Genomic DNA, 12,762 nt, shown 5'->3' with positions numbered 1-12,762 from the left:
TCTAGGTTTAAGTGTGTGGGTTCTGGAGTCAGCCAAATCGAAGTTTGTATCCTACTTCTGCCTTTTTCGATCTACTGGATAAATGTTTTCTGGCAAGCCATTTAACATCTGTGAGCCTCAGTTTCCATACCTTTAAGATGGGGGTAATAAAATTTCATCAGTAAAGCACTTAGTACAGAACCTGCCATATGGTAAGTACTCATTTAATTCAAATAATTTCACACGTATTTCATCAGTTCTTGAAATATTCTAAGATCTCTGAAATTTGGATGCATCTTATAATTGATGGCATATCATGGTTTAATTGGCAGTTTTTCTTTTTTTAGTGGTATGTAAAATAATTGTATATACTACAAATAGGTAGCATCTAAGATCCAATATAATATGGTATCAATGATAGAAGCAGATTCCCAATTTCTGATTTTTCTGAATATATAACCAATTTGAAATATTAAAAATTTCAAAGGATGAGCAAAGTATTTCCAACACAGCACAAACAGTTTTGAGACAAGTTATTTTTTTTAAAAAATGGTTTATCAATTCCATTTTTGTATAAAACACAAGGGAGAAACCTAGCCAATCAACACAACTGTTGCCACATGAAAAGGTACTTTTATCAAACTTCGATTCTAAGAACGTACAAATGTTTCTTTTATCATGTCTACAGTAATTGTCTATGGTTTTCCATTTAACTGTTTTAAAAATTCCACATAACCCCATTATTTCTTCTGTCCCGTTACAGTACAGTGACAGGGAGGAAGAGGGCTGGTTACGACAGCTCTCTAAGCAGTTTTCTGCTGTCCCTTCTTTCCAATCAGAGACTTGTGGATGTGAGGGATCACTCCTAGAATGAAATGAAATGAAACGGTATTAGTAGAAAAACTATCAGTTCAGGCCCTCAACCCCAAAGAACAATTCACAAAGAATGAAGATGTTTTTTTTTTAACTGAAGGCTAACTGCTTTACAATGCTGTGCTGGTTTCTGCCGCACAACAACGTGAATCAGCTCTAAGGATACATATATCCCCTCCCTCTGGAGCCTCTCTCCCACCCCACCAGGTCATCACAGTGCACGGAGTGGAGACCCCTGTGCTATACAGCAGTTTCCCACTAGTCATCTATTTTACACATGGTAGTGTATCTATGTCAATGTTACTTTCTCAGTTCCTCCCATGCTCTCCTTCCCCCTACTGTGTTCACAAATCCATTCTCTATGTCTGAATCTTTATTCCTGCCCTGTAAATAGGCTTATCAGTAGCATTTTTCTAGATTCCACATACGGTGTTAATATACGGTATTTGTTTTTCTCTTAGAATGAAGTTTACTTAAGTATCTATACCAAGGGATCTTCATCTTGGGGTCTGGGAACCCCCTCTAAAACTGTATGTAAAATGGTGTGATTTTCTGTTTTTTTTTTTTCTTTTTTTTTTTTGAGAAGAGTAACCACGGCTTTCAAGAGGTTCTCCAAATGTAATCCAAAAAGGATGAAGAACTGACTCATTCAGTTACCCTCAGTCTGACTTTCAAGAGCATCACATTATGCAATTTCTCAAGATGATTTTTTTCAAACACAGTTTAAAGGATACAGAAAATATTTTAAACACTTGGTTTCAAATCTCATCTATGAAATTTAGCTAAAGAACTTCCTTTCAAAAACAGCATTGTATGTGGAGAAGAAATATTCAGGTCATGAGAAGAAGCCTAGAATAGTAAGATTTAACACTTTTGGAATTTAACCTTCTATGTTCTCAGTACTGGATCACTGATCTGAATTACGTATTAGTCATAAAGGCCAATAACGTCTACGTTGAAGAGTAAATAATACATACCACCCCCAGCTATGGTAGCTTTGATAAGAGAATCCAACTCTTCATCACCACGGATTGCAAGCTGCAAGTGGCGTGGAGTGATCCGCTTAACTTTGAGATCCTTGGATGCATTACCTGCCAGCTCCAGCACCTACAAAGCACCCATGAGACAGCATATCAAACAAGGGTGAAGTGTTTAAGGATTCTGTTTAGACTTGCAATTATAGCTAAAAGATCACTATAGCATTTACACATAAAACACAAAAGATACATAAATAAACCAACAATAATTTATTTCCAAATTTCTACAGTAAGGTTATAGAACTCTTAGTACTTCATTTGGTCCTTTTATATTAATTCTCTGCAAAATAACTAGAAATGAGCAAAAATCATCAACTTCTATAGCAAGAAATAAGTGTTATTATCCCTTAGCCAAGATTCTAATTGTGAACATCTAGAAAATGATTATATTTTAATATACCCGAGTAGTCTAATTTTTCATAGCCCTTAACAGCTGGAATTTATTGCTTACAACTTGTAGAAAAGTTTAAAAGTATAAAGATAATTCCTTATTCAGAATTTCTAACACCGCTGGGCTTTATAATATGTAGGCAGTATGCCAGAAGCCCTTTATTCTATAATGGGAATTTTCAGCAAGAGTAATTTCAAAGTCCCAGCTGGCCATAAAACTGCATTTCTCTTTTCTCATCCATAGACTGTACTGGCATTATAAAACTTTTGATGGAAACAATACAAAACTAACTCCACAGAGTCTCCTGATTTAAGCAGAGTGGTGGAAAGCCTTGGTATAACATATGGAACAATCAGTATGCTTTAAAAACCACCAGCACTCTCTATTCCATTCTCCTCTGCAACCCTGAGTAGACTGAGGTGAGGTCAGGCACCACCATCTTTTGAAAGCTTTTGCAAGTGATTCTAGTGTGAAACGAACACTGAAAAGTTAATTACCTCCAAACTCAGATTTCAGTATTTCCTTTACTTCTAAAACCCCAAACTTAGATATGTGGAAGACACGTGTTGATTACATATGTGTATATGCTCGTGTGTGTGAGTGAATGTGTATATTTATTATTTAATCTTAACCTAAAAAGTCGTAAGTTCCTAAGAATAAAGAAAATGGGAGTTCAGATGGGACATGAACGTTCTGAAGCAGAAGCCTGTATCTTCACATAAATGAACAAAATGCATACCTTTCTGAAAAGCCTGCAGCTAAACAAATATTAATAAAAACTGATATAAAAGTGATAGAGGAGAAAGGCTCCTAACTAGTACCAACAAAAATATTACCTACACAAAAATCCCTCCTTGTGACACAGTAAAGTTGACACTATCAATGTTAAAGTAAATGGTAAATCTCCAATGGGAAAACAAATGATTTGGTAAAGTTAATGAAATGACAGCAGTGATAATTAACACACAGGTTAAACCTAAACCTTTCAACCTAGCTCCCAAGCACATTTTTCCCAAGTAAGAATCTTCCCCTTGCTTCTACTAGACTGGCTAACTCTATCACTTGACTTGCTTGCTACTCAAATTACTCTCCTGGTTTGGAATGCAGTTGGAGGAGTCTCATGATGTCCCTTTTGTTTTATTAGGAGAGATTACTGTGGAGGAAGTGATGGTCCATGAATTAAGAACTTTTGCCCAAATAACTTATCTAATTTCCTGAAAAGTCAAACTGAGTTATGATACAGCAATTTATGTGTACAACCACACAGAGCACCAGGATTGATTAGGTCTTTTACCAAATTTCATGTCATCATATCATCACAGTAAGAGTTGTGATGGACTTCCTTGGTGGTTCAGTGGTGAAGAATCCACCTGCCAATGCAAGGGACATGTGTTTGATCCCTGGTCTGGCAAGATTCCACATGCCGTGGAACAACTAAGCCCATGTGCAAAACTGAAGCTTGTGCACCCTAGAGCCCCTGCTCCACAACAAAAGAAACCAATGCAATGAGAAGCCTATGTACTGCAATAAAGATCCAGTGCAGCCAAATTAATAACTAATATAACATTAAAAAAATGTATGATCACACTGGTAAAACTTTACTCCACTTTAAATTTTTATTAACTAAGAGTTATCCTGTAACTTCACCAATACTTTTTTTGTTTTTGGCCATGATGCCCAGCATTTGGGAATCTTTCCTGACCTGGGATCAAACCTCCCTGCAGCGGGGTGCAGAGTCTTTACCACTGGATGGACCATTAGTGAAGTCCACAAATATCACCTACTGCTTATATACATAGTTCAGAATTAGTTTAATTAGCAGTATGGTATTTAAATTATTTTACACTTGTTTGTCAAGTCACTTAAAAATATGGATTACTGATGCTCAGTTCAGGCTTTCCTAGTAGCTCAGCTGGTATAGTTCAGTCGCTCAGTCATGTCCTACTCTTTGCGACTCCATGGACTACTGCACCCCAGGCTTCCCTGTCCATCACCAACTCCTGGAGCTTGCTCAAACTCATGTCCATTGAGATTGTGATACCATCAAACCATCTCATTCTCTGTCATCCCCTTCTCATCCTGCCTTCAATCTCTCCCAGCAACAGGGTCTTTTCCAATGAGTCAGTTCTTTACATCAGGTGGCCAAACTATTGGAGCTTCAGCATCATTCCTTCCAATGAATATTCAGGACTGATTTCCTTTAGGATTGACTGGCCTGCTCCACCTTGCAGTCCAAGGGACTCTCAAGTCTGCCCCAACAACACAGTTCAAAAGCATCAGTTCGTCAGCGCTCAGCTTTCTTTAAGGTCCAACTCTCACAACCATACATGACTACAGAAAAACCACAGCTTTGACTAGATGAACCTTTGTTGGCAAAGTAATGTCTCTGCTTTTTAATATGCTAAGTTAGTCAAAGCTTTTCTTTCAAGGAGTAAGCATCTTTTAATTTCATGGCTGCGGTCACCATCTGTAGTGATTTTGGAGCCCCCCAAAAATAAAGTCTCCCACTGTTTCCATTGTTTGTCCAACTATTTACCATGAAGTGACGGGACAGGATATCATGATTTTAGTTTGAATGTTGAGTTTTAAGCCAGCTTTTCACTCTCCTCTTTCACTTTCATCAGGAGGCTCTTTAGTTCTCTTTCTGCCATAAGGGTGGTGTCATCGGCATATCTGAGGTTATTGATATTTCTCCTGGTAATCTTGACTCCAGCTTGTGCTTCATCCAGCCAGGGATTTCAAATGATTTAACTGCATATAAGTTAAATAAGCAGGGTGACAATATACAGCCTTGATGTACTCCTTTCCCAATTTGGAACCAGTCTGTTGTTCCATGTAGGTTCTAACTGTGGCTTTTTGACCTGCATACAGATTTCTCAGGAAAGGTGGTCTGGTATTACCATCTCTTGAAGAATTTCCCACAGTTTGTTGTGATCCACACAAAGACTTTAGCATAGTCAATGAAACAGAAGTAGATGTTTTTCTGGAACTCTCTTGCTTTTTTGATGATCCAGAGGATGTTGGCAATTTGATCTCTGGTTCCTCTGACTTTTCTAAATCCAGATTGAATATCTGGAAGTTCATGGTTCATGTACTGTTGAAGCCTGGCTTGGAGAATTTTGAGGATTCCTTTGCTAGGGTGTGAGATGAGTGGAATTGTATGGTAGTTTGAGCATTCTTTGGCATTGCCTTTTTTTGGGACTGGAATGAAAATTGACCTTTTCCAGTCCTGTGGCCACTGCTGTGTTTTCCAAATTTGTTGGCATACAGAGTACAATACTTTCACAGCATCATCTTTTAGGATTTGAAATAGCTCAGTTGGAATTCCATCACCTCCACTAGCTTTGTTCATAGTGATGCTTCCTAAGGCCCACTTGACTTCCAGGATGTCTGGCTCTAGGTGAATGATCACACCATTGCAGTTATCTGGGTCATTAAGATCTTTTTTGTATAGTTCTCCTGTGCATTCTTGACACCTCTTTTTAATATCTTTTGCTTCTGCTAGGAGAAGGCAATGGCAACCCACTCCAGTACTCTTGCCTGGAAAATCCCATGGGCGGAGGAGCCTGGTGGGCTGCAGTCCATGGGGTTGCAAAGAGTCGGACACAACTGAGCGACTTCACTTTCACTTTCATGCATTGAAGAAGTAAATGGCAACCCACTCCAGCGTTCTTGCCTTGAGAATCCCAGGGACGACGGAGCCTGGTGGGCTGCCGTCTATGGGGTCGCACAGAGTCGGACATGACTGAAGCAACTTAGCAGCAGCAGCAGGTCCATACCATTTCTGTCCTTTATTGTCCTAACTTTAAAAGTGAGCACACCAAAGTTCTGTTTGACACTAGTACTGGCTGAAAAATCCATCTAAAAACTGCTATTAAAAGAAACTAACAAGAGTGAGTCTTTTTGTTTCAAACTCATACTCCATGGGTTTCAGCCATTTATGTCTAGGACAACTCTGGGATTCCAACACATAATTATTTCCACCACTAACCTCAGCAGTGAGGTACTCCAGAATTGCAGCACTATACACTGCAGCAGTGGCACCGACCCTTCCGTGGCTCGTGGTACGAGTCTTCAAATGTCTATGGATGCGGCCCACGGGAAACTGAAAGAGAGACCATCAAAACGGGAAACACTGAAGTTTTAACATCACGTTACTGAACGTAACGAACAGCCGAATGACATAAGTAAATCAAGATAAAAAAATCTGGTTACATTTATTAGAAGCCAAAATTATTTGCCAATTAACAGTTCTTTGGGGTTGTAAGTTAGTATGTCCTAATAATTAGCCCCAAATGGTCATGCCTAATTTTACACCCCCTGAAGACAGAATTTAAAAACAAACAAAAAACACAGTTTTACAAATTAATTCCTGCATAATATGGAGTCATTATACAAAATAAAGAGAAACTATGCAGTATAGTCACCAACTGCACATTCCACAGGGCCTAATAACTGTTATTTCTATTTAATTAATTCCTTCACATAACAGGCTCATGTGACTATGAACCTCTACCACCTTCTTTAGGCCCCAACTTCATTCTTCCTTCCTCAGTTTCAAGAGGTAACCTGATAGTTAAGAAAACCAATATTGTGACTTCCTACTTTATGAGAATAGGTACTTTCTCATTTCTACAGTACCCTAATCCCACTTGTCTATGCCTCTGACTACATCCACCCCCACCCCCTGACTTTAAGGACCTTCCTCATCCTTACTACTCCATCATTCAACAACTCCATTACCTCCTTTTTGCTGGCTCCTTTTCTGCACAGTTCAAAGGTCTCTACACGTCTAGTCTAGTCTACTGTAACTGCCTCCACTTACAGCCTAAACATCCCTTTTCAAAGGCAAAATTTAAAAGTAAACTTGAAACCTCTTTCTTGTCACCCATTTTCTCCCAATCCAAACTTGGCTTCTGTTAAACACCATTCTTAAAGATCAACAATAACATTTTAATTATCAAATCTACTAGCCACTTCTAGATTGCATGCTTCAGAAGAAAATGCATGACTGTTCTATTTACATTCCTTCCCTAATTCTAAGGTCCCCAAGACCAGGATCTATGCCTTACTCCCTTTTAGATCCTCAGTGATTGACATGTTGTCTGACACAGAGGACCTTGAAAACCATTCTTCTCAGGCCACAGGGATTACACAGTTCTAACAATGACTACTCCTCAGTCTTCATTGTTTGACTCAAATATGTCAAATACGGTGAGGAGTCCACCAATGTCTATTTGTTCTTTTCTCAAGCACTACTGAGGAAACTCATCCATAGCACAAACTACCCATTTTACTTAAGTGATTTTAAATTTGTAATTCTTTTGATCACTTCTCTTGGAAAGCTAGACTCAAATCTACAACTTTTGGATATTTTCACATGGATATTTTACTGAATTTCCAAATGATTCCACTTAAATTTTTATTTTATAACTTGCTCCTACTACAAACTCCCCTTAGGGTCTAGGCCTTAGAGAAACTTCTGACCTTCCTCTCAAACCTGTACCTCTCCTCTCATTTTTTAGGAGCATATATATGCCTTCTATTCTTTTCCATCCCACTCAAGTTCAAGTTGGAGAAGGAAATGGCAACCCACTCCAGTACTCTTGCCTGGAAAATTCCATGGATGGAGTAGCCTGGTAGGCTACAGTCCATGGGGTTGCAAGGAGTCGGACACGACTGAGCAACTTCACTTTCTTTCTTTCTTTTTATGGTTCCTTTTGGAGAAGGAAATGGCAACCCACTCCAGTGTTCTTGCCTGGAGGATCCCATGGACAGAGGGGCCTGGTGGGCTACAGTCTATGGGGTTGCAAAGAGTCAGACACGACTAAGCAACTAACATACACACACACACATATAAGTTCAAGTATGCGTTACCTTATTCCTAAACCACTGCAATAACCTGTAATCTGTCTTCCATCTGCAACTTCAAGGTAAGGATACTGCAAATAAATTCCACTTGGTTTTTTTTTGGCTATGCAGCTTGCAGGATCTTAGTTCCTTGACCACAGATCAAACCCGGGCTTTTTGCAGTGAGAGCACCAAGTCCTAACCACTGGACTGCCAGGGAATTCCCTCAAATAAATTCTAATTGATATTTGCATGATGCTCCAAAACAGAGAAAGTACCCATAAAGGGTAAGTTCTTGCCCCTCCACTTCCTTCAGTACCATTCAGAAAATGTCATCTTCTTCCTTAAAAATTTTGCATCACTACCTTATAGTCTGGCCTTCAAACTTTCCTGTTTAAAAAGTATCTCTTATATGTAAGGCAATTAATTCTTACTCACCCAGAAAAATTTGAGTTTATGGATTAAAGTTGCAGCAATTCATATATATAAAATTTGAAATTACCTAGTGTTCTTGAGTATATATAACTTAGTCTACATTTGAAGGTATTGGGAAAGACTCAGAGGACTAGTGGACAGTCCATTCTTCTATTTCATCCTGAAAGCTGATATACCACTACAAACACCTTCTTCAAAACGAAAGCAACAGCATACTCACTTCAATATGATAGTTTATAAAAGTACTAGAAACATAATTATTATCTAGAAATAACAGATTTTAAGACAGCAAAATCACCAAATTTGCCTAAGATGTTTTCCTAACTTGTCGCTGCTTAGAAAAGAGTACAAATTAAAAGGCTGTTGCTTTGTTGTTTGTATTTTGACCAATTAATTTCATTATCAAAGGTCAATAGTACATTTTTGTAATTAAAGAAACATTTGAGTCATGAGTTACAACTGTTAAGAAATTAATTTAATAATGAATCAGTTACCTGTAGCCCAGCTCTCTGTGAGCGAGACACTGCCTTGGCCTTGGCCTTCCCACTGTCCTTTCCAGCTTTGCCTCCAGCCTAAGTGAAAAAAGTTCCAGATGAAGAATCAAAAATGCTATTTCAAAAATATCTAGGAAACAAAATTTCTTCTAGTTTTATTTTAGGTAGTTAAAAAAATTCTCTTTCAATTTTAAATATACATGCCATATTGCCATTTATTGATTTATATAAAGATGAAATCAAAACTTAAATATTTACTTAAAATGAGATTTCTAAAAATTTGAACATATTTTTCAAATTTCAGACTGAAGAATATTCATCATCAATGTAACTCTTATGTTAGAAATAGTTCATAATAAAATAATTTTTTAAATGTTAGCATCTATCATTTCCATAGAAATATTCAGAACTTACCTCTTTTGAGAGGAAAAAAAATACCATCTTGAGAAAAAACAACAACCCTCAAAAAATTAAACGCAGAATTACCTTATGATCTAGCACTTCTGGGCACATACTCAATAACGGAGAGCAGGGACTCAAACATATTTTGTATACTATTTGCTATTTTATTCACAGCAGTATTATAAATAGCAGCTAAAAGAAACAACCTAAATGTCCATCATGGAAAATTGTGGTATATACTGTAAGAATGAAGGAAATTCTGATACATGCTACTGCACAAATAAATCTTGAAGACATGATGCTAAGTGAAATAAGCCAGTTGCAAAAGGACCAATATGTCTGATTCCACTTAACACGACCTACCTAGTCAAAATCACAGGAACAGAAAGCAGAAGGGTGGCTGCCAGAGGCTGGGAAGAGGATGGAATAGAGACTTGGCAGGCATTTAAAAAATTGCAAAATGGTCACTGTTATGTGTGTTTAAAAAAAAAGAAAAGACATTCAAACTTATTCTTAAGGAGTTAAAGAAAAAACACTTTCAAATGATAGAAATGTTTCTCAAATAACCTGAATGTTCACAAATAGGACACAGTATATAAATGCAATGGAATATTATACAGCCATTTCAACAAATGAATTATAGACATGTGCTGATATGGAAGAAATCACAATACATATTTGGGTAAAAGGCAAGGTATGTGCAAGCACAGTGAGCTTTTGTTTATGTAAAAATGAGGTACTGCAGAGTATGTGTGTAACATACACTTCTAGAAGGTCACACAACACACCAGAAAAGTTATTTGCTACTAGGGAGGGAATATTAAGGATCTGACTTGAGAAGGAAACCAATACTCCCTTTTGAACTGCTCGATTTTACTATTTAAATCTATTTCTTGTCTGTTTAAAAAAAAAAAAAAATCAGTTTACAAAACTGGCCAGTTGTTTGAGGGTATTTGTGAAGTAGAAATGGCATATCCCTTTTGTAATGCTTTATTTTTAGACTAAAAATCAACTATGTATGCCCCATACCCCATGTCTCAGTTGAGCCAATGTTTATCTCTCAAATCTATATTTAAGGGAAAAAAATAAAAGGCCTTGGCAGTTGTTAGGAGCAGGAACAAAAAATGAATAATTAGTATCTGTCTTAAATTTAATAATCTAGCAAGAGAGACTGATTTAAGTTTAACAAAGAGAACTGAGAATCTTTAGATTTCTACAAGAATGCCTCATATATTTTTAATAATTTCTGACCATGCTGCTATACAAGAAAAAGATACTGCATCATCTTTGGATTTCTGAGGTCAGTTCAAGTAACCATGTGTTTTCACTTATTCTTCAAATAAATCTTTTCAGCTCTATTTGCCCTGATGTAAAACATAAGAAACATCTCAACTAGTGCATGAGGCTAAAACTATAATCATTATTTCTCTATGACTGAATTATGAAACACAAAGTTATCAATAAAAAAGTTATTAACTGCAAAACTCCTCAGGTTTCCCAATTTACTTATCTTAAGCAATTCTATCCCTACCGTTTCAAATCCATTACATTTGCTGTATAACCTATTTGTTTTTTAAGGAAGTAGGCAGGAAATCAGTTTTTAAAAATCTCAGTAAATTAAATGACTATTTCCGTGGCTTGGAGAGTCCAGATACATTTCTTATACTCAACAAAAACAAAATTTTAATTAAACTTGTGAATATAAAATTGCATAGTAAATGAATACTTTCGTTTCACAACCTCCTCAAAGTATAAACACACCTTCCCAACTTCGCACAATCATTTTAATACGTTTGCTGAGAAACAAAATACAAGCACGATAAAATTTTTTATTCTGAAAACTGAGTTAGTATTAACCTGGGCTAAGCATCTCCAGGTAGAAAACATGCCTATGGAGGCCAATGGAGTATATTTCATTCAGAAAAAGTTGCAAACTGGATGTCAAGCAAGTTGCAAGTTTGTTTAACAGATACATGTTCACTTCCCATCACGTTTAAAATTTCAAAACAAGAATGACAACTCCACGCCTCCTGTATTTTTAGCCATGCGAACGTGTATGTATTTTTAGCTGCTGGTAAAGGGACAGCCAATATATGGTAGGTTGCTAGAGATTAAACGAATGACACCTTTTGAAACCAGCAAGCATCACGAGAATTGTCGGCTCGAGCAAATCAGTTTACAGAGCAGATGTAATCTATGCCAGAGTCTGCCTGTGAAAGCGCTTCCGTTAACGGCACAACTACAAGTTACAGAGCCCGGGTGCTACCATCCACAAGGTCGACTCCAGATCTAAGACGCAAGAACGTCACAATAACCACAATTTCTGTTTGTGGTTCAGCCTCGGGCAGGGCTGTCTCCGGAGGGCGCTCGGGCGGACACCACTCATCGCCTCGGCTTTACTGCTTCACTCCCGCGCAGGGCACGGCCCCCCTCCAACGCCTTTCCCTCTCAACTTCACAAGGAGCCCGGTCCCCTCCATTCGCGTTTCTAAAAAGCCGCACTTTTCTTACCAACGCACAATTTAGGACTCAAAGTCAGTCGCAGCAGCAGCGGAGGTGCTGTGGAGCCGCGAGGGTTGTCCTGCTCAGGGACACCCGGCCTCAGCCCGCGCACCTCGATTCGCGCCGGCGCCGCGGCGAGCGAGGCCGGGACCGCTGGCAGCCCGGGCGCCTGACGCCCGCCCCACCGATGTCGTCGCCGCCTGACGCCCGCCGCCTCAACAGGTAGCGGCGCCACTCGGCCATCGCCGCCCTCCCGGCCGCCCCGCAGCCCTCACCATGGTCTCGGCCGCTCGTGCCCTCGGTCCCGCCGAGCCGCCGCCGCCGCTAGCGCAGCACCGACCGCCGTTGCCGCCGCGGCCGCGAGAGCCCGGACAATAACCGGGGCCCGCCTCGCGCCGTCCCGGCCAATGCCCGCTCGCCTTGCTCGTTTGAACCCCGTCTGCTGCCCAATCGCGCACTTCCTTCTAACCAGGCCCCGCCCCTCAGCCCCTCCTCCCTAACGGCTGTTTGTTTTTGCACACGGCCCGCGGAGGCGGAGCCTCCTACTCCTACACAGACGCGCCTGTGCGCGACTGGGGGCGGAGCCAGACGCCGTTCTCCGCCTGTCTACAAGGCCCAACCTGATGAACGGAGGAGCTGACCAATGAGAGCTGAAGGCTGGCGGAAATCAGCCGATAAGAACATCGCCCGCGAGCAAGGGAGGCGGACCTTAGGGAAAGACAGCACGATTGGTCATGGGTGGGCAGATTGGTGGCTGCGCTGGCTTTCCCGCTCTTTCTCAGCGTCGATTCTAGGGTTTC

General features: G+C 39.6%; 1 protein-coding gene across 1 annotated transcript; it reads right to left on the bottom strand.

Moving 5' to 3' along the window:
• Positions 1-512: 512 nt before the first annotated feature.
• Positions 513-12,536, bottom strand: LOC133246290 (histone H2A.V). The gene is made up of 5 exons (XM_061414428.1): positions 12,238-12,536; positions 9,060-9,137; positions 6,272-6,385; positions 1,830-1,959; positions 513-844 (listed from the first exon to the last, which is right to left on the bottom strand). The coding sequence occupies exons 1-5, from the start codon at positions 12,238-12,240 to the stop codon at positions 783-785; spliced, it is 387 nt and encodes a 128-aa protein (XP_061270412.1). The 5' UTR covers positions 12,241-12,536; the 3' UTR covers positions 513-782.
• Between the last annotated feature and the right edge of the window lie 226 nt (positions 12,537-12,762).

The sequence above is a fragment of the Bos javanicus genome, chromosome 4 (assembly GCF_032452875.1).
Source record: "Bos javanicus breed banteng chromosome 4, ARS-OSU_banteng_1.0, whole genome shotgun sequence".
Classification (NCBI taxonomy): Eukaryota; Metazoa; Chordata; class Mammalia; order Artiodactyla; family Bovidae; genus Bos; species Bos javanicus.
Note: the sequence above shows the minus strand (reverse complement) of the source record. Positions and strands in the feature narration are given on the sequence as shown.

Bases quoted from the DNA above. Each gene is read 5' to 3' on its own strand.
- LOC133246290 (XM_061414428.1), bottom strand. The intron at 6,386-9,059 runs GTAACTGATTCA...TCTCTCTTTCAG, and splicing joins CACAGAGAGCTGGGCTACAG to TTTCCCGTGGGCCGCATCCA. The intron at 1,960-6,271 runs GTTAGTGGTGGA...GGTGCTTTGTAG, and splicing joins TGGAGTACCTCACTGCTGAG to GTGCTGGAGCTGGCAGGTAA.